This window comes from Cervus canadensis, chromosome 26, assembly GCF_019320065.1.
Source record: "Cervus canadensis isolate Bull #8, Minnesota chromosome 26, ASM1932006v1, whole genome shotgun sequence".
Lineage (NCBI taxonomy): Eukaryota > Metazoa > Chordata > Mammalia > Artiodactyla > Cervidae > Cervus > Cervus canadensis.
The window spans coordinates 26781637-26804464 of record NC_057411.1 but is presented as its reverse complement, the minus strand read 5'-3'; the positions used below and the strand labels follow the sequence as shown (position 1 = coordinate 26804464).

Below are 22828 nucleotides of genomic sequence, written 5' to 3'. Positions count from 1 at the left end.
TCATTAAAGTAGACCTTTGGCTTTCAATGAGCCTGGTAAGTTTAGAAATATGTGAAGGCATTTCCTCCTTCCTTCCCTTTTTAAAAAAAAAATATGTTTCTTTTATTCTGCTTGTTACACTGCCTATGGGGTACTATTGTTATTTAGTACTAAGTCAGGGCTGAGGGAGGCTGTCCCCATAGTATATCCCCCTTCAAATACCCAGAGCAATCTGGTTGAGAAATGGCTGATTCAAACAGTCTCAACTGACCTTCTACCATCTAGGGTAATAAATAAATAAGTAGGTAAACAAGTAACTAAAAATTACAAGGTGATAGCAGTTGCTATCTTGAATAAAAGTGTGTATGCTTAGTCGCTCAGGTGTGTCCAACTCTTTGCAATTCTTTAAACTGTAGCCTGCCAGGCTCCTCTATCCCTGGGACTCTCCACACAAGAATACTGGAGTGGGTTGCCATGCCTTCCTCCAGAGGATCTTCCTGACCCAGGGATTGAAACTGCATCTCCTGTGTCTCCTGAATTGCATGTGGATTCTTCTACCTGCTGAGCTGTTGGGGAAACCAGACTTATATTAATAATTGATAAAGTTTTAACTGCTTCTTTTATCAGTGGAGGAGGGTCTTTCGTGAACATGGCTTAGATATGAAAATACTTTAGTTGGAATGGATTAAATTGTGTCCCTGCAAAAAGATATGTTGAACCCCTAACTAGGGGTTATCTAGTACCTATGAATGTGACCTTAGTTGGAAATCTGGTCTTGGCAGATGTAATTGAGTTAAGATGGGGCATACTGAATTAGCATGGGCCCTAATCCGATCAAGACTGGATGACTAATGTCTTTAAGAGAAGGGAATCTGAACCAAGATTCACTTAGAGGGAAGAAGGCCACAGATCAGAGTTAATACTTTCACAAGCTAATGAACACCTGAAACTGGCAGAAAGCAGTTTCAAGGGGCTACCAGAAACTGGTAGAAGCAAGGAAGGATCCTCCCCTCGAGGCTTTGAAGGAAGCATGACCTGCTGAAACCTTGATGGCAAACTTCTAGTTTCCAAAACAGTGAGAGAAGCAATTTCTGTTGTTTTAAGCTGTCCAAGTTTGCTGATTCAAACAGTCGGTAATTTGTTATGGCAACCCTAAGACAATAGCTAATCTATATTTGTCCCAAGCGTGGTGGGTTGGCAGGCTTCCCAGGTGGCTCAATGGTGAAAGAATCTGCCTGCCAGTGCAGGAACACTGGTTTGATCCCTGGGTTGGGAAGATCCCCTGGAGAAGGAAATGGCAACCCACTCCAGTATTCCTGGCTGGAAAATCCCATGGACAAAAGAGCCTGGTGGAATCCAGTCCAGGAGGTCACAAACAGTTGGACATGACTGAGTGACGAAGCATGCATGCATATGTGGTAGGCTGGCATAGTGCAAGGAAGCAAGGCATTTGCAGTAGATTAGGGGGAATGACAATATACAGCTTTGATGTACTCCTTTTCCTGTTTGGAACCAATCTGTTGTTCCATGTCCAGTTCTAACTGTTGCTTCCTGACCTGCTTACAGGTTTCTCAAGAGTCAGGTTAGGTGGTCTGGTAGTCCCAACTCTTTCAGAATTTTCCACAGTTTATTTTGATCCACACAGTCAAAGGCTTTGGCATAGCCAATAAAGCATAAATAGATGCTTTCCTGGAACTTTCTTGCTTTTTCAATGATCCAGTGGATGTTGGCAATTTGATCCCTGGTTCCTCTGCCTTTTCTAAATCCAGCTTGAACATCTAGAAGTTCACGGTTCACATATTGCTGAAGCCTGGCTTGGAGAATTTTGAGTATTACTTTGCTAGCATGTGAGATGAGTGAAATTGTGCCGTAGTTTGAGCATTCTTTGGCATTGCCTTTCTTTGGGATTGGAATGAAAACTGACCTTTTCCAGTCCTGTGGTCACTGCTGAGTTTTCCAAATTTGCTGGCATATTGAGTGCAGCACTTTCACAGCATCATCTTTTAGGATTTGAAATAGCTCAACTGGAATTCTATCACCTCCACTAGCTTTGTTTGTAGTGATGCTTCCTAAGGCCCACTTGACTTCACATTCCAGGATGTCTGGCTCTAGGTGACTGATCACACCATCGTGATTATCTGGGTCATGAAGATCTTTTTTGTACAATTTTTCTGTGTATTTTTGCCACCTCTTCTTAATATCTTCTGCTTCTGTTAGGTTCATACCACTTCTGTCCTTTATTGGGCCCATCTTTGCATGAAATGTTCCCTTGGTATCTCTAATTTTCTTGAAGAGATCGCTAGTCTTTCCCATTCTATTGTTTTCCTCTATTTCTTTGCATTGATCACTGAGGAAGGCTTTCTTATCTCTGCTTGCTCTTCTTTGGAACTCTGCATTCAAATGGGTATACCTTTCCTTTTCCCCTTTGCTTTTCGCTTCTCTTCTTTTCACAGCTATTTGTAAGGCCTCCTCAGACAGCCATTTTGCTGTTTTGCATTTCTTTTTCTTGGGGATGGTCTTGATACCTGTCTCGTACAATGTCACGAACCTCCATCCATAGTTCATCAGGCACTCTGTCTATCAGATCTTAAATCTATTTCTCACTTCCACTGTATAATCATAAGGGATTTGATTTAGGTCATACCTGAATGGTCTATCAGTTTTCCCTACTTTCTTCAATTTAAGTCTGAATTCGGCAATAAGGAGTTCATGATCTGAGCCACAGTCAGCTCCCGGTCTTGTTTTTGCTGACTGTATAGAGTTTCTCCATCTTTGGCTGCAAAGAATATAATCAATCTGATTTCAGTGTTGGACATCTGGTGATGTCCGTGTGTACAGTCTTCTCTTGTGTTGTTGGAAGACGGTGTTTGCTATGACCAGTGCGTTCTCTTGGCAAAACTCTATTAGCCTTTGCCCTGCTTCATTCTGTACTCCAAGGCCAAATCTGCCTGTTACTCCAGGTGTTTCTTGACTTCCTACTTTTGTATTCCAGTCCTCTATAATGAAAAGGACATCTTTTCTGGGTGTTAGTTCTAGAAGGTCTTGTAGGTCTTCATAGAACCATTCACCTTCAGCTTCTTCAGCATTACTGGTTGAGGCATAGGTGGGATTACTGTGATATTGAATGGCTTGCCTTGGAAATGAACAGAGATCATTCTGTCATTTTTGAGATTGCATCCAAGCACTGCATTTTGGACTCTTTTGTTGACTATGATGGCTACTCCATTTCTTCTAAGGGATTCTTGCCCAAAGTAGTAGATATAATGGTCATCTGGGTCAAATTCACCCATTCCAGTTCATTTTAGTTCACTGATTCCTAAAATGTCGATGTTCACTCTTGCCATTTCCAGTTTGACCACTTCCAATGCCTTGATTCATGGACCTAACATTCCAGGTTCCTATGCAATATTGCTCTTTATAGTATTAGACCTTGCTTCCATCACCAGTCACATCCACAACTGGGTGTTGTTTTTGCTTTGGCTCCGTCTCTTCATTCTTTCTGGAGTTATTTCTCTGCTGACCTCCAGTAGCATATTGGGCACCTACCGACCTGGGGAGTTCATCTCTCAGTGTCCTATCTTTTTGCCTTTTCATACTGTTCATGGGGTTCTCAAGGCAAGAATACTGAAATGGTTTGCCATTGCCTTCTCCAGTGGACCACATTCTGTCAGACCTCTCCACCATGACCCATCCATCTTGAGTGGCCCTACATGGGGCCACCTGGGCTGGATGAAGCACAAGCTGGAATCAAGAATGCTGGGAGAAATATCAATAACCTCAGATATGCAGATGATACCACCCTTATAGCAGAAAGTGGAGAAGAACTAAAGAGCCTCTTGTTGAAAGTGAAAGGGGAGAATGAAAATGTTGGCTTAAAGTTCAACATTCAGAAAACTAAGATCATGGCATCTGGTTCCATCACTTCATGGCAAATAGATGGGGAAACAGTGGCTGACTTTATTTTTATGGGCTCCAAAATCACTGCAGATGGTGACTGTAGCCATGAAATTAAAATACACTTTCTCCTTGGAAGAAAAGCTATGACCACTTTGACAGCATACTAAAAAGCAGAGACATTACTTTGTCAACAAAGGTCTATCTAGTCAAAGCTATGGTTTTTCCAGTAGTCATATATGGATGTGAGAACTGGACCATAAAGAAAGCTGAGCGCCAAAGAATTGATGCTTTTGAACTATGGTGTTGGAGAAGACTCTTGAGAGTCCCTTGGACGGCAAGGAGATCCAACAAGTCTATCCTAAAGGAAATCAGCCTTGAATAATCACGGGAAAGACTGATGCTGAAGCTGAAACTCCAATACTTTCACCACCCAATGGGAAGAACTGACTCATTTGAAAAGACCGTGATGCTGGGAAAGATTGAAGGCAGGAGGAGAAGGGACAACAGAGGATGAGATGGTTGGAAGGCATCACTGACTCAATGGACATGAGTTTGAGTAAACTCCGGGGGTTGGTGATGGACAGGGAAGCCTGGCGTGTTGCAGTCCATTGGGTCACAAAGAGTCAGACATGACTGAGTGACTGAACTGAACTGAGGGGGAATGAGGTTTGGGGACATTCACTTAACTAGCAACCTCCACTGGGTAACGGAGAGGAAAGGAAAGGTTTTCCTGTCTATTCAGGAGAGAGCACACTTCCGTTTAAATTTCTATACCTGGAAGATTCTTTAAAGACAAACTTCACTGCTTTCACTCAGCCAGAATGAAATCTTACTTCATAAAGATGTGCAGGGTGGGTGCACAAAGATAGCAAGCCTGGCTGGAAGTTGGTTCTAATTGCTTTCCAGAGTTCCTATGCTGACATGGAATGACATGAAGCAGGCTAACTGGATTCCCTCTCCTTTCTGTGCTTCCCCGGGGGCCTTTAGGTGTTCAGTGCATTCACAATGACTTGAACTGTACAGCTTATCTGGGTGGTGGCCCAGATTCCACTCTCACATGGTAGCTGTCCTCAGGGCACTTCCTCAAGCTCCATTTTCATCCATACACTAGGGTGTGGCAATATGGTGATATTCTATTTCTATCATGCTGTCTCAATTTATTAGCTGGAATACTTGTAAGGAGACAGTTACTATATCATCTAATGTTTGGTCACCCAGTGTACACCTAATTTAAATGAGTAAGATCAAGCAATCAATCAATCAAGAAAATTATTTAATCTATTATTTTTCAAAACGACGTGTTTGTTTATTAGCATCTTCCAGTGGAGACCAGTGACGTCTTCTGCAGTCATTGTTTTGTTTTAGGTACCATTAAACTTCTCTGGTGGCTAAAGAATCTGTCTGCTAATGCAGGAGATCTCCTGGAGAAGGAAATGGCAACCCACTCCAGTATTCTTGCCCGGAGAATTCCATGAACAGAGGGGCCCAGATGGCTACAGTCCATGGAGTCACAAAGAGTTGGATGCAATTTAGGAACTAAACCATAACAACAGTGAACTCCCAAGCTTAAACAAGGTGATTCAGCCCATTGCAATTATCCTTGCTGATGCTCAGACTGTTCTATCTTTGGCCAGTAGAGCCTCATTAAATGGTTCTGAGTCCTTTTGACAGGAGGCTGCTAGTCTTTGATAGCATCCTCGCTATCTGGTATAACAGGATCATCCAGGCTCATCTTATACATTTCCTAACCCAGATCTAGTCAAGATCTGTCTAGTCAAAGCTGTGGTTTTTCCAGTAGTCATGTATGGATGTGAGAGTAGGATCATAAAGAAAGCTGAGTGCCAAAGAATTGATGCTTTTGAACTGTGGTGTTGGAGAAGACTCTTGCGAGTCCCTTGGATTCCAAGGAGATCCAACCTGTCCATCCTAAAGGAAACCAGTCCTGAATATTCATTGGAAGGACTGATGCTAAAGCTGAAACTCCAATACTCTGGCCACCTGATGTGAAGAACTGACTCACAGGAAAAGACCCTGATGCTGGGAAAGATTGAAGGCAGGAGGAGAAGGGAAATGGCAAAGGATGACATGGTTGGATGGCGTCACTGACTCGATGGACATGAGTTTGAGCAAGCTCTGGGAGTTGGTGATGGACAGGGAGACTTGCTGTGCTGCAGTCCATGGTGTTGCAGAGTCGGACACGGCTGAGCGACTGAACTGAACCCAGACCTGGAATTAGCCATTTCTCCAGGAGCCTTCATTCCTCGTATTGGAAATGGGACTTAGGAATGATAGTCTGGCACCTGGATGACTGAGGCATATCCGGGCCTGCTTCTCCTTTTTCAGAGTAGCCAGTTGGCCTGGGCTGAAAGAGTTCCACGAGAGAGGCAAGAGATTGTGAGAAGAGAAAGGATGACCAGTGATCACTGAGGAGTTACTGTAATAGTCTAGGGTGAGATGATAAGATTTTCAGTCAAGGCTGTTGCTGTGGGGATGGTGAAGAGGATCAGAGTTGGGAGAGATTCTAGAGACTAAATTTACACAAGAGGATTTATCAACTGAACTTGGCAGTTCAAGGCAGGAGGGGCCAAGGAGGGTAAAAGACAGCAGCGGTGGGTTCAAAGTCTAAATCTGTCACTTACAGACTGAGGGATCTGCATCTCATTACTCAACTTCTAAGACTCAGGAAACTGAATTGCACAATGAGAACAGACTTCCTGTCTCTTGGGGTGATTGAGAGGATTAGATGAAGTTGTGGATGAAATGAACACAGTTAAACATGTGAAAAATCTGGACCTGTTGGGAAGAGGGGAAATTCACATGGGGTTGGCCCAGATCACACCAAAGCCCAATCTGCTCCCAGTTCCCTCTCCCAACTAACACTTAAATTGGTCTCGGGTAACCCCATGGAGTATTAATGATGGATCCCCCAGCATTTACCTAAACCACATTTTATTATTTTATTGAAAAGATGATATAATAATTTTAATGTTGCCAAAAGAAAAATAGATCACATATTCTTCTGAGGACTGTTTTTTCTTATTTGACATCAAAGTTGACAAATTTCATTTTAGAAAAACTTAAGAGTGATGTTTTAATTTAAAATTGCTTCCATAAGTGACCAGTGCTGAAGATATTAAAAACTAAGAAAGTACCTTAAACACAAACAGTTAGCTCAGAGCCTTTTAAAATACTTTCCAAGATGGTTGTCCGGATCAATGATTTATGCAGCACTCTGGCTTTAGAAAATATAGCATTACTTTAAGTCAATTCCTTCCTAGAACTTCCCCTGCCCATTAAGTCAGTGATGTCTTGTAAACCTTTCTGAAGTTATTGCTTTTCTAAGATGTTATTTTTGAGGACTCCATTGGAGTAATATTTGAATCAAAATTTTGAGGATAGAAGTAGCCATCTAGTAGTTATTGGAGTCACATTAAGTACTGATAAGAAGGGAATAAAATATTGATAATATCTTTACTTTTCAAATTGTGAAGACAAAATAACCCATTAAAATAAATTTCAGGTAAAACAAAAGAGTGTATAAAAAATAAAAAGTGCAACTGACCCAAAATTCATTTACCAGAATAACCACTGTATCCTTCTAAACTCTTTCCTCCACAGGCATACACATGACATTTTAAATATTTTATCACAAAATTCATTTTATTCCTTAGCCTGCTCTTTCAATATATTGTAAAATATAAAGTTGCTAATAGTAATTCAATATATTGTCACCATTTCTAACTGTCAGGACATAAATGAGTCACTTCACTGTTTTAAACAAATTCTGAATATTGCCCAGTTGAATAAACATGGAACTGTTTATTGTGATCTGACTAATACTTTTTAGTGATGCATCTTCATTGCTCCGAATTTATTAATTTTTTTTATTTAATATTTTGTAAAGCTCTTAACCAAATCAAACAAATAAGGCTGAATCAGGTCTGGACAGAGGTTAAATACATTCTTGTCAATTTCTGTGTATGTTTACAGTTTCCATAGTAAAAAATAAAAAACAAATCAGTGCTTGAGTGCAGTTTTGAAAAACTGTTATAGAACAAAAGACAACTGTAACTTAACTGATATTGCATTTTTTAAAACAAAACTTGACTGTAAATTCCTGAATCTTGAAAACCACATCTCCCCTCTTTCTGATAATATTCCAACCTGAAACCCTATTTTCAGTGAACGCAGTAAGTTTCAGTCTTTCAGCAGCCACATTTGGCTTTGAGATTTCTGGGTGTCATATGCGTGTTCCTTTTCCTTCCAGTGAAAACTTAGGCCTTATTTTTTATCTCAGTCAGGGAATATGGTACCTCCCATGGAGGAAGGGTGGGGCATCATGGTCCCCTGTCCTCCCGGGTCATACCCACAACCCCAGACACAGCACCCAGTGGGTTCTGCAGCACAAAGGCTGGGCTCCCCTCCTTGTCCTTCCTCTGTTCACAGTCCATGCTGCTCTCAAGATGCTGGAGCATCTTCCCACCTAAGGAATAGACCAGAGACCTCACTGAACAAGCAAGGAGCATGTTTTTCATATAAAGGATCATCTTTTCCCTTCTTTGGTTTGTTTATAAGGCACCCTTCAACTTGATACAATATTTTTTCTTTTAAAACAGATATTTTCATGTTTATTATTTTTTACCCTGAAGTTTTTTATTTTATATTATTTTTTATTGGAGTATGGGCTTCCCTCATAGCTTAGTCAGGAAAGAATCTGCCTGCAATGCAGGAGACCTGGGGTTCGATTCCTGGGTCAGGAAGATCCCCTGGAGAAGGAAATGGCAACCCACTCCAGTATTCTTGCCTGAAGAATCCCATGGACAGAGAAGCCCAGCAGGCTACAGTCCATGGAGTTGCAAGAGTCAGACATGGCTGAATGACGAAAGCACCACCATTTTTTATTGGAGTATAGTTGTTTTACAACATTGTGTTAATTTCCGCTTACAATGAAGTGAATCAGTTATAGAACTAATTATATAACTGTATATATTAAATATATATGTATCTTCCCTCCCTCTTGGACCTCCTCTTCACCCTAGCCCTCCACCATCTCACCCCTCTAGGTCACCACAGAACGCTGGGCAAAGCTCCCTGTAGTTATCCAGGATATAATCTTAAATTTTACTATTATCCCTTAGGCGTCAAGATCAGTATCTTGTTCTTTTCCAAGAGCATGCTCTTGGTGGCAGCTGCTAAATGAGTAGATGTTTTTATTTCAGGTGGAGAGTACTAGGAGTCTTTGTTGGTGGATGAAGCTGGGGGACAGGCCAGCCTGTGTGACACTAGCCACGTCAAGGGGTGGCAGTCCTGCAGGATGAAGAACAAGCGCTCGTGAGATGCCAGTCTGATTTTAGTTAGGATTTCACATCACTTCTACCTATTGCTTATGCTTCCAACACAATTCATAGATCAGAATCACGGCTGAAGCGAGAATGCAGAGTCGGTAAGGCCAGGAAAACTCCCATTCTGTCACACTTTAGCTTATTTGTGACTAATTACACCCTCAGCATTCAACATTTGAATTGACTTAAGTTTCTTGGACACCACTGGGAAATTGCCAGTCATGCTTCCCTTAGGCTCAAATCACTTTCATCATCAGGCTCTTTTTAGCTATTCAGAAAATTTTCAAAGATGTTCAAATAGTGGAAGTATCTTAATCTTCTCTAGCTTAGCTCAAAGGTGACATTTTCTTAATTGGCCAGAGACAAAGAAGTTTCAACTATTTTCAAGTGATATCCATGGCAAAAAAAAAAAAAAAAATAAGTCTTGCCTTTTAAAAGAAGGTGTTTTGTATATTCATAGCTTTAAAAAAGCTGATTTTCAAGTTCAGCTTCTGTAACCCTCAATGAAAATGAATAAATGAATAGACTGATTCTTTTTTTTTTTAAAGCTATTTGGAAACACTAGACACAAGCATTTGATAGTAAGTCAGTCTGCCCATGTCTCCTTTTGAGGGGATAGAAGGTAAAATTTAAGTCTTCACTTTGCCTGCCCTCAAAAATGTATTTGAATCATTCAGTTCCGCAAATATATTCTGAGTATCCCCTTAGGGCCACACAGCATTGGGGATGCCACAGTAAAAGACAAAAATCCCAGGGTGGTAAGGGACCAGGGATGAAAGAAGAGAGACACATGGGGAATATGATGTCGGCAGTTTGGGACAGACTACTCAGCTCGTTGTTCTGTGATGGCCTAGAGGGTCTGGGATGGAGGCATGTCCAGGAGGGAGGGACTATATGTATACATGTAGCTGATTCATTTCACTGTACAGCAGAAACTATCACAAGATTGTAAAGCAATTATACTCCAATTAAAAAATTGTTGATCAGGGTCAAGTCTCACTGAGAAGGTGACATGTGAGCAAAGGTTTTAGGGAGGTGAAGAAATTAACCATGTGGATATCCGGATAATATCCACATGGATATTCCAGAGACAGGAACCAGCCATGGTATGTGATAAGGAAGCCAGTGTGATTGGTGCCAGGGGGCCAGAGGAGAGGTAGAAATCTGAGTCCAAGGATGAATCGGGAGCAGCTCAGGAAGATCGGGATGGCAGCTCTAAGGACGTGGGCTGGAATCTTACTCTGCTGCAACAGGAAGCTGTGGGAGAGCTGTAAACAGAGCAATGGCATCATTTGATACATTTCCTCTGGATCAACCACTGCTCTGCAGAACCCAGACCACAGGGGGTAAAGGGTTAAAGTTGCAAGGCCTGAGAGGAGGCCCCTGCAGGATTCCAAGAGAAAGAGTATGGGGGATCACACCACAGACACTGCTGAAGGTGACAGAAAGAGTCTGACTTCTGTGTGAACAGTAAAGGTAGGGCAAACAGAAGCCCTTGAAGCATTGGATGAGGGGTGTTGAGAGAAAAAGAGACTCAAAGATGACTCATTATAAGAAGATGTAGTACATATATACAATGGAGTGTTACTCAGTCATTAAAAATGATGAAATAACGTTATTTGCAGCACCATGGATGGACATAGAGAGTGTCATACTGAATGAAATAAGTCAGAAAGAGAAGGAGAAATACTGGTGACATCCCTTACAGGTGGAATCTAAAAAGAAATGATACAAATGGACTTGCTTACAAAATAGAAAGAAACTCACAGACTTAGAAGATGAACTTATGGTTGCTGAGGGAGATGGATGGGGGAAGGGATAGTTTGGGATGGACATGGACATGTACACATTGCCAGATTTAAAATGGATAACTAACAAGGACTTACTATATAGGACATGGACCTCTGCTCAACTTTATGTGGCAGCCTGGATGGGAGGGGAGTCTGGGGGAGAATGGATATATGTATATGTATGGTTGAGTCCCTTAGCTGTTTTCACCTGAAACCATCACAACATTGTTAATTGGCTATACTCCAATACAAAATAAAAAGCTTAAAAGGCAAAAAAAAAAAAAAAAAGATGACTCAAGATTTTCACTGTGAGCAATTCAAAAGGTGGGGTTGCGACTAACTAGGGTGAGGAAGGCCTCCACTGGGGCATGCTTAAGGAGAACAGCCCAAGAGTTCATGTAATGGAGTCCAAGCTTGCTCAGCTCACCGCAGGATAGGCCAATAAATCTGAGATGAGGTGTTGAGGCAAGGAAGACAACTTTATTTGGAAAGCCAGTTGACGGAGAAGATAGCAGATTAGGGCCTCAGAGTAACCATCTTGTTGGGGCCTGGATGCCAGGTTCTTTTATGGATCAGAGATGAAAGGAGGTGAGGAAACAAAGTAAAAAGACCATTTAATTCGTGCAAATATCTTCTAGAATGGCAAGCCTCAGCAGGGGCATATGTTAGTTTCACTTCCTTACAGCCCTTAACAGGTGGACAGGGTCAGGCTATTTCCCTGTGAACCAAACAAAGGCACCCTAGCCCAAAGGTCAAGCAGAGGCGGGTGGGTAGCACTCCCGAGGCAGGCCATTATGTATGTCTTTAATAACGAAAATGGCAAAGTAAGAATTAAAGTCACAGAAGCTGATCCAGTATGGATTCAAAATTAACCCTTATGGGCTACATTCAGATTTCAAGATTTTGACATGATGGATTTGAGATGACTGTGAGACAGTCAACTGTCGACCAAGTCAAAATTCATCATCCTCAAAGAATGCAAGTTCTCTGAGGGTAGTCTTCCATCTATTCTGTTCATTGCCATATCTCCAGAGCCTTAGGCAGACGTGTAGGTTCTCTATTAAACATTAATTTAACAAATATTTGCTAGGCACTCATTCCATGTCTCACTCCATTCTCCAAGGTTGGGAGGACAGCAGAGACAAAACAGCTAAAATTCTCATGCACCTTACATTCTAGGAGTGAGAGGCAGATAAATAAATGAAATAAAAGAAATCTTCTATCTGTTGGTATATCTGAAGGTTTAATAAACCTTTGCTGGATGTTTACCTACATGGCACTCAATGTTTATGATAATAAACATATTATCATGACTCTACAAGGAGGAAATCAAGACCCTGGAGCTGGCATCCCACCAGCCTGTCTTCCTCCAAAGCCCCTTTCACCATACCATGCTGCCTCTCAGAAGAAGTAACACAAATCCTATCCTTACCAGGTAAATACCAGGGCTTTACCATCCATCATATAAGCATTGAAAGAAAAATCTGCTCAAAATAGGACTCTTTGGGAAGTGCAGTCCCGGAGGACTGCCTGGAAGTGGGCAAGCCCCGGTCACTCAGCTCCACTCAGCCCTCCTTCATGGAACCAGTCCATGCAGTCGAATTTCTCTTGAAATCTCAGGGCATTTAAGGGCCATCACAATGATTCCTCTGAAAGGCTCAATTTGCAATCTTTCACAAAGCTAGAAAGGTAGACTAAAAGACACCTGATATGCATATAGATTTTGAGGGAACATTGTTTATCCCCCTGCCTAAAAGTGAAACTTGATTAATTTTCCATTCCCAGCAGCATTATCAAGGAGATGGTTGGGACTTTAGTAGCCCCAATAATTTCAGTGCTCACTTCTCAGCCTCACTCAGCCCATCTGACATTCTCAGCCATCTGACATTCTCACCATGTCATGCAGCGGACCACCCCCAGCCTCTTCCACGTATTCTCCACAGAATTTCTGAAAGAGCCATGGCTCCTGCCTTCTGTCCATTTCTTATCCACTTTCCACATATACAATAATCTGATATCACACTTCCTTTCCCACCTACATCTCCTGGAAGATAAACCATATTGCTTCCCTGGTGGCTCAGTGGTAAAGAATCTATTTGCCAATGCAGGAGATGTGGGTATGATCCCTGGGTTGGGTAGATCCTCTGGAGAAGGAAACGGCAACCCATTCCATATTTTTGCCTGGGAAATCCCATGGACAGAGGAGCCTGGTGGGCTACAGTTTATGGGTTCACAAAAGAGTCAGACACGACTTAATGTCTAAACAACAACAAACTTTAAATGACTATTTATCCTCAAAAATTTGTAATTCTTTCTCCTACTCAGAACTATCTGAGCAGTTTTTCAGAAAGTTCAGTTCTAGAGATCTCTCCTCTGGATTGCCATCTCTGACGACATTGCCATTTTTAAGATAAAACATGCTGAGTTCCCATCAGTTGGGTGATGGCCATATTCAGCTTGATGTTACCTCTCATGCAGCTGATCCAACAACAGAATTTCCATGACCAGCAGTATGTGATCCACCAATGACCTACTTTTCCCAAACCAAGAAAGAGGTGTTCAGACCACCAGATCCCTTAGCACCTTCTGATGGACAAATGGACTTCGAGAGACCCTCATGTTGTAATTCTGAGATGGACTGAGTCCTCTCCTAATGTGACACATTACCTTAACTCAAGAGAATGACTGGGATCTTAAACATTTCCCTAAAAAATTGAGGGCAGGATGAGATGATTGATGGTATCACTGACTCAGTGGACAGAAGTTTGGGCAAACTCAGGGAGATAGTGAAGGACAGGGAAGCCTGGCATGCCGCAGCCTATGAGGTTGCAAAGAGTCGGATATGACTGAGCCTCTGAGCAACAAGCAGCAAAACATATGCAGCTTTTTGCATGGTGAATAAAGAGGGCATCTTTTTATCCTCACAACAACTGTTATTGTTCTTTCTAAAGACTCCAAATTACAGTCCAAATTACAAAGCAAGAATCATGCAATATAGAGGGCTTTACGATGAAATAACTGTTCAGTGCCAGTATAATAGTATCTGTCTGCTGTATATCTGTAGGATCACAAAAGCTTTTCCAATGGAAAATGAAAAGGTTTTATAAGGGGCAGACAGCGCCAGTTAACAACTCATCCTGGATACAAGAGTGGTGAAAAAACCCTCTCAGTAATGAGGTTATGCTTCTGTACTACACAAACCTGGCAGGAATATCCTAATTTTAAAGGTAATGTATATTTTAATGTGTTCTAATCAGCAGGAAGCCTGAATGGTAGCTTTAAGTTCACAACCATGACCAAAAAAGTGAAAAATCAAATAAACAAAATCCCCTCTCTCCCAATTCTTTTCATGTGCAACACCTGCCCTAAAATCTCTGTCCTTATTTCCTCCTTGATAGAAAAGAAAATCAAGTGTCAGAATTTGGACTGCAAGTATAAGAGATCATCAAAGTTGTATTCTATCATCCATCTTATTTTGTATTGAATAGACATATTTTCTAAACATCACACCTGGTAACTTTCCACAATTTTTTTCCACTTAACAATCACCTATTCAGATATTTGGCCTTAGGTATAAAGGTACAAATTTCCAGCACAGCCTAGTTGCTTCAGGGATTTTTTTCTCCCAATCTGCCTTGAAATTCTGTCTAACGTGCTGCTTTAGGCTTCACAGAGCCACAGCTTTCAAGTGATACGTATAGACCTTTCCTGTAGGAATTATGCAAACCTTATGTAATATTTGTGAGATGTGTTAAAATCCTGGCACAGAAGAGAACTTTGAAATCCAAAGCTGTTCTATAACTTTCTTTTTTAATCAGCTGCCAGCTGGATTCTGCAAAGCTCCTAGTTCCAGCTCCTAAGCAAGAACACTGCTACCATTTTAAACAATATGTTTTTTTTTTTTTGAAGGAAAGGTCACAAGGGGGGTAAAGTAATGTAGCCTCGGGGAGGCTAAAGAAATCCCACCACTTGTTCAGAAACACACCACAGTGCACAGTGAATGGATATGCAATCCAATTCAAAACGTTCCATTGGAGAGCTCCCTCTGAATCCTAACCTTGTAAGTTATTTCCAGAGACAGAGCTGCTTTGAAATCTTGGTGTCCTCTTCCCATGAACAGACTGTGATGAATGAATGAAATGATGTAGGTCAGCTAAAGCTGGGTGAGGCACAGTTCAAAATAAAGCCAATCCTATGTCAAACGCATTGCTCTGATGAACCACATATGGAAGGCCAAAGGTAGCGCTGCTAGACAAAATACAGGGTGCCTCATTACATTGGAATTCAAGATAAACAAGGAAGAATTAGTTAGCTTAAGTGTGTCCAAAGCACTAAGTGGGATAGACTCAGAATTCATATTTACTTAAATTCAAATTGGACTGGACAACCTGCATTTTTCATTGCTAAACCTGGCAATACTCACCCAAGGAAAATTAAAATAGTTTATTTTCAATCAACATTATACTATCTTGCACCAATGAAAAACACAGATGGAAACACTTATATAATCATTTATTTTGTGCTAATGGTTTCTATTACCTTATAAATGGCAAAAGTCTCAACAACATTAGAACAGGTAAAAGAAATGAGCTAAGCTGCTATAAAAGATCATGAAGACTATTTAAAGATCCACACATCAGAAAATCTGATGTCACATCAATCCCCATCACTAAAACAATTTAAGCTGTGACTACAAAATGTAATGCCATGAACTACACACACAAAGTGTAGTCTTATTTTGTAGTAACCCTGTGTGTGTGCCAAGTCCCTTCAGTCATGTTCAACTCTGTGCAACCCCAAGGACTGTAGCCTGTCAGGCTCCTCTGTCCGCGGGATTCACCCTACTTGTACATTAACTGGATGATAACCTATTAACCTTGCACTTCCAAGTGAAAGTGGTTAATAGGTTAGAGCTTCCCTGGTGGCTCTGATGGTAAAGAATCTGCCTACAATACAGGAGACCCAGGTTCAATCCATGGGCTGGGAAGATCCCCTGGAAAAGGAAATGGCAACCCACTCCAATATTCTTGCCTGGGAGAGTCCCATGGACAGAGGAGCTTGGTGGGCTACAGTTCATGGGGTCACAAATAGTCAGACACGACTGAGCAACTAACACTCCAAGTAAAAAGCAATCATTGCATGATGCAGGTACCCACTGTTGGCCTACCTCTTTTCATGACCACTGCTATATCCTGAATGAAGCATTAATTTTTTCTAGGCAGCTGTTTTATTCAATATCTTGCTAGCAAAGCAAATACAGTCAGATTTCCATATCCATGGGGTCTGCATTTATGGGGTCAACCAACCTCAGAGTGAAAATATTGTGAAAAAAATTCCAGAAAGTTCCAAAAGACAAAATTTGAACTTGCTGCATGCCTGAAACAACTGACATAGCATTTACATTCCACTGGGTATTTTAAGCAACCTTGCTATTGTTGTTGTTCAGTTGCTAAGTCGTGTCTGACTTTTTGCGACCCCATGGGCTGCAGCATGCCAGACTTCCCTGTTCTTCACCATCTCCCAGAGTTTGCTCAAACTCATGTCCATTGAGTTGATGATGCCATCCAACCATCTCATCCTCTGTCAACCCCTTGTCCTCCTGCCCTCAATCTTTTCCAGCATCAGGGTCTTTTCCAATGAGTCAGCTCTTCATATCAGGTGGCCAAAGTATTGGAGCTTCAGCATCAGCATCAGTCTTTCCAATGAATATTCAGGGTTGATTTCCTTTAGGATTGACTGATTTGATCTCCTTACAGTCCAAGGGATTCTCAAGAGTCTTCTCCAACACCACAGATGATTTAATGTATACAGAAGGATGTGTGTAGGTTATATGCAAATACTATGCCATTTTATCTGGAGAAGGAAATGGCAACCCACTCCATTACTCTTGACTGAAAATCCCATGACAGAGGAGCCTGGTGGGCTACAGTCCATGGGGTCACAAAAAGTCGGACACGACTGAGTGACTTCACTTCACTTCATGCCATTTTATATAAGAAACTTGAGCATCTGAGGATTTTTGTATGGTGAGGGCAGGCTGTGGATACCGAGGGATGACTCTATTTGTTTCCTAAACTAACGTATACAATTTCAGTAACAGATATTTCAAAAAGGGAGAAAACTATTGTAAATGCTATAGCAAGATTCCTTTCATTTGGGTGTTAAAAAACAGCCAATCCCTTTTGAAAATATGTTTAACGTCCCTCTTCATTGTTTCCAGTGAATGCTGTACCCCCTACCCATGCCCCTTGCAAAATTACTGTTTAAGAAAATCTGCTCAAACAATGTAAACATTTGTCCAGTATTTTTCTTACGAAAACATAAGCACCACTAAATTAGGCCCAAATGGTCAGGTTAAGTTAGAGATCTGGCCATTACTGATGGTTTTGGATTCTGGAGAGAGCCATGCTGGGTCATTTATACACCACGAAATGCCTTTTCCTTTGATCTCAATTATCCAAAATTTGTGGATCTGGGCACCTGACCTTTTTTTTTTTTAATTTTATTTGTTCATTTATTTATTTTTGGCTATGCTGAGTCTTTGTGGCTGCACAGGCTTTTCTCCAGGTGCGGTGAGCGGAGTCCACTTTCCATTGCTGTGCAGTGATTCTCATTGGAGCGTCTCATTTAGTGGCTTCTCCTGTTGTGTGGTATGGGCTCTACGGTGGGGGCTTCAGTAGTTGTGCATGACCTTAGAGCAGTTCCCAGGTTCTTAGAACACAGACTCAATAGTCGTGGTGTGATATGTGGGATGTTTAAGGCCCAGGAATCAAACCCATGTCTCCTGCATTGGCAGGCGAATTCTTTACCACTGAGCCACCAGGGAATCCTTGTTTGACCTTAAGGTTTAGCTGAGTTGGGCTCTTGAAACACATCAGTTTGCAAAAGACTTTGTGGAAGAAATAAAGTCTTCGGTGACACTTCTGTTTGTTACTGAGTGTTTTTTGGACTGTGGTGCTAAATTTGAGCTGGCAGATTATTAACCTTTTCAAATTAGGCATTTAGTAGGCTCAGCTGAATCTTTTCTTAATTTGCACATGAGGATTTGCCAGAACAGCTGGTACTGTGCTGGAATATTAGTTGAGATCTTCAATTTACACAGGCCAGGCAGAAACACATACACGTCTGAGAGGATGACCTAATTGGTGCTGAACACAGTCACCTTTATTAATCAGAATAATAGCAATAACAACTGCTAATACTTATTGAGTGCTTACTATGTCCCAGACATTATAGGTATGAACAGTCATTTACCACTTTCAACAACCTAATGAGGTTTTAGTCCCTCAATTTTGTAGATTAGAAAAGTCAAGAATGGTTAGATTAGGTCCCTAGATTATACAATTCAGTGCTAATAATTTTGCTTTGTACAAGGCAATCTAACTGCAGAATTTGAGTGCTCACCACTTTGCAATACTGTCTCAACAAATGTATCCCATAGTAATAGAGAACTTCTACCTTTTCAGGTAGGTTTCCCATTGCAGGATGTGTCCCTTTGTGACGCAGACTTCAGGGGAATAGGAGGTAACCAGGCTAAAGCGATGCATGCCACCCTTCACCTCCACTCTCAACCAACCACAGGCAACCCTGCTGTTGCCTTAAACATGTGTGCATTTTTTGGGGTTTATTTTTAACATGTTTATGGTAAGATTTATGATATACCTTTAATATGCTTATGATAAGGCCCTTCCATATATCGGGACCTATAGTTAGAATACAGCCATAAAGGTGGAGGGTGGGGTCTTCCAGGAAGGACATTTGAGATGTTAGTCACCTGAAGAATCACGTTCCAGGTACAAGACACAAGTAGGCTCTCAAACCGGGTGGCAGACTGGAATCTAGCCCTGCTGGTCTTGATCACCAAGCTTGGGTAATGGGGTAGAATGCTGCATTCTGCCTGGGGTGGGGGTGGGGAGACCAGGGGCAGATAGGGCAGAACCCACATCAGAAAACATTGAATCAAGGGGTTTGCGTCTTTCTTATCTATGCTTGTTTCTCCTTTGAACTACCTGAATGTTTGGAAAAGGCCTTTGGAAAGTTCCAGTAAATCTCAGATGTCTCAGTGAGGGAATTTTTAAACATATTGCGCCATAGAGCTCTGGGGGGTGGCAACAAAGATGGTGGGAAGGACAGAATTGAATCCAGTGGAGAAACAGAGCGGGATGAAGATGAAAACTTCCTGTGGCCCGTCATTCTCCCTTCCCACTTGGTTCTGATACCAAACCTCGGAGGTTCTGGCTTGTAATTTAGAGGTAGTGTTTCTGTATGCCTAGAGTACTGGCCTTAGAGGTGTTTGGGAATGGTTTGTAAAATAGCCACACTCGTTTTCTACCACAATCAGCTCTGGAAGAACTGAAGACAGCCCAAGATTTCTCTCTCTTCCTTCTTTTTAAAATACAACTAAGTGTAGAGGTCTACTTTTGCTTCTTTGTTGACAATGCACAGATATTTACAAGTGTCCATTATACAGGTTGGAAGAAATGCTAAGTATTTATAATGAGTAGATTTATTAAACTTAAAAAAAAAAAAGTTCCCTGCTACACCCCATTCGTGACTCAAGAAAGTATCATCTTAAGAGTTTTACAGAAAATTTCCTGAAGCCACTAAAGTTGGAGGGATTAAAAAAGAAACAAAAGAAAAGAAAAAGCAACTGTCTGGTGAAACTAACTAGACCTTTGCCAAGGGAGCCAGAATGATCTGCTGAAACAGACATGCCACTTTCATCTTCAGAACCCTAGTCCCTCTCTCCTTTACCAACTTTTTCTAGAAATGTTGTATTTTAGTTTCTGAAAGCACCCTACTTTGGGATGTAGAGATGCTCATACTGATCCCCAAAGAGACTTCTTCCCAGGCACAAACTCAGAGGAAAGGATGAAGCTTCCGCAGTCTCTGTTTGGGAGATAGACCCAGAAACATAATTATGTCTTCCGGGGCTCAGGGGAGCCCCAGAAGTCGGAGGCTGTGATCTTCTGGACACTGACCTCAACACAGGTGCTTTAGGATGAGAGTGAGGCTACTCAGTCAGTCCCTGAGCTACCAGCCTCCTCACTCTGTCCAGGAACAAGGGCAAGATTTCAGCTGCAAAAAATAGCAGAGCTAAACTCTAAAACTGGCCAAGGAGGGAGAAAAAATCGTGAGCTCCTTGCACGGTGGAGGGGGATGGGGAGCACAATACACTGCCTAATCCCAGCGTTGCCAACTGCTAGAGTTTAAAAAAAAAAAAAAAAAAGGAAGAAATTAAAAAGACAAGCCACTAAATAAAATTAGCCAACAAACCTACCTACCAGCTCTACTGGCTAACTGACGGTTTTCTGAGCCCCGAGCCTCATGAAAAGATTTCTAGCGAGGAGAATAGAAGGCACCTTCCCTGTCATTTCATAAATGTCATTTCTTGGCAATGCCGGAACCCTCGGCTGTCACTCTTGCCGGGATCCGTGCGCTCCCAGCCTGGCCAAGGCTGCGGACGCTCCGAGCCGTGCCGACCCGGAGAGAAAAGACAGCTTTCCGAGGCGCTGAGCAAGTAGAGGAAAAAGACTCACTCTAGCCTCAAGTTGGGAAACTTTTCCTCAAAACTGCATTATCCTTTGTTGAGCTGCCCGGAAACCCCTAGTTTCTTTTCATGGGATTGTGACGACCTGTGTCCATGATTACAGGAGCCCAAGCAATTCAGGACGAAAAATACATATACAGGTTCTGCAAGCATGAGTCAAATGATTTGTGTATGGACGTGGCTTTGGGACATTCTTATCTTTAAACACGCCGGCGTCCGCGCACTCGGCGGCTTTTTCCACCCATGCCTGTCCCTTGTCGGCCTGCATTTTCTAGAAAAACTGGGTACCCCAACCTCTGACTCAAAACGCCTTTCTGCATCTCCCCACCAAGCCGAGCTCAGTCCTCGGGCTCCTCTCTCCCCAACCCCCTGCTTAAAGGCCGGCGCCGTCCGTGGTCCAGAGAAATACGCGCTTGGGGAAGCCGAGCCGGCCGGAGGGGCCAGGATGGAACCGGGAGAATGCTAGTTTTTGCCAAGTTAACAGGGGGCACGGATTCTGGGGAGCCTCGGGGCCACAAGGCAGAAGTGGAAACTTCCCCGCGATGATCGGAAGCTCGAGCCGGCTGGGAGCGGGGCTATCAGTGCCGCCCCATAGGAAAGGACGCGGAGACAGAGCCCACCAAAACTCGGGCAACGCAAACCTGCCCGGCCGGGTGCGCAGCCAAGACTACTCGCTTTCCCAGATGCTATCCCCCGCCTGCTTCTTTTTCTCATCCCTCCCTGGGTGCAACCGCGTCAGGAAGTCTGATGCCCAACTCTGGCAGGGTGTGTTAGGAGACCCGAGAAACCCCAGCGTCGCCAAGCCCGGCTTCAAACGCGTCGGGCAGCCACCTGTTTCACAAAGCCGGGAGTTTGTTGCGGGGGCGAGCTGCGGCGGGAAGAACCCTGTCAACCCCTCGGTCCGCCTCGGCACAGGATCTCCAAAAACGCGCATCACCCCAAAACCAAGTGCGCACATACCTTTGCGCAACCCGAGAGGCTCGCACCACTCCTGCCAACCGCGCGCGGCGACTTACTTCCAGATCCCCGGGCTTCAGCTCCCACCCCAGCGCTGGCCTCGGGTCCCAGACCGCGCCCGACCCCTCCGCCAGGGACAGCGCCCCAAAATACCTGCCGTGAAGATGCAGAGAGCGAAGAGGGTCTTGCAGACCATGGTACCCTGGTACTTGGTGCCGAGCCCGGCGCGGGCGGCGGGAGAGTTTGCCGGGACTGACCGAGCGCCCCTGGGCGCGGGCAGCTTCTCCTTGGCCCGCGGGCTGCGGCGGGAGCCGGGCGGCCGGGGCGGCGGCAGGGGAAGCGAGGCGAGCGCCGCGCAGCTCCGTCAGCTGCTCGTCCTCCGGCGCCCGGCGCGCTTCTGCTCCATCCCAGCCGCCGGAGCCCGGGGCCGCCTCCGCCGCCGCGACAGCCGCCGCCAAACCCCTCCCACCCGGGCCCCGCGGCGATGACAAGGCCTCCCCTGGCCTTTCCTCTCCCGGCGCCCGAGTCCCGAGAGTCCCGGCCCAGGGCGGCCTCTGCTGGACAGTCAGGGCGCGAGACCCGCGTTCTGACCCGGTTCAGCCAATGTTTGGGGCCGTTAGCACTGTGCTGGGAACTAAGGGAATGCAGAGAAGCGAGAGCAGATCTCTGTTCTCAGGATTTATCTCAGGTTTCTTACATGAGTTACAACCTTGGTGACCATATGCCATCTTTGGTGTCACCTCGAAGGGCCAAGACCCCACCGTTGTAAGCACATACACTTTTTTCCAAATATGAGAGCCTTTTTCTTTTTTTTCACTTCCCCAAATATTCTGTGTGTACATTTAAACCCTCGCTCCCATTCAGCCCCACTGCATTTCCTGGTGCCCGAGTCAAAATGTCTGCTATCCTATTCAGCTTTTTACTGTTAACAGAAGAAATAGTACTAATGTCAGGTAATGTCAGTGATCGTGGGATAACTATGAGCGAGGAACCCTACTAGGTGTATCATGATGCCTTCTAACGGCCCTGTGACATAAGAATTATTACTCCATTTTACAGATGAGAAAGCTAAGGCACAGAGAAGGTAAGTAATGTGCCCAGGGTCACAGAACTGGTAAGGACTGCATTCCTCAAGTCACGAGTTTGTGTCCCAGGGCATAATAGCAAAGGTTGTCATTTCCTGAGAAATGTCCAGCTGTGTGCTGTACAGGTATTAACCAAGTCAAGTTTTCAGAACAGTCCTTTAGGTGACACTGTTATATCTTCATTTTCAGGGGAGGAAATGAAAGCATTGAGAGGTTTAAGTCCTTGCT

At 43.3% G+C, this 22828-nt stretch overlaps 1 protein-coding gene across 1 annotated transcript in view; it reads right to left on the bottom strand.

Moving 5' to 3' along the window:
- The window catches only part of PARM1 (prostate androgen-regulated mucin-like protein 1), a 123534-nt gene extending 101561 nt beyond the window's left edge, over positions 1–21973 (bottom strand). The window contains exon 1 of the mRNA XM_043447817.1: positions 21669–21973. Coding sequence (XP_043303752.1) covers positions 21669–21711 — 43 coding nt within the window. The 5' untranslated portion in view covers positions 21712–21973. The remainder of the gene's footprint in view (positions 1–21668) is intronic.
- Positions 21974–22828: the final 855 nt, after the last annotated feature.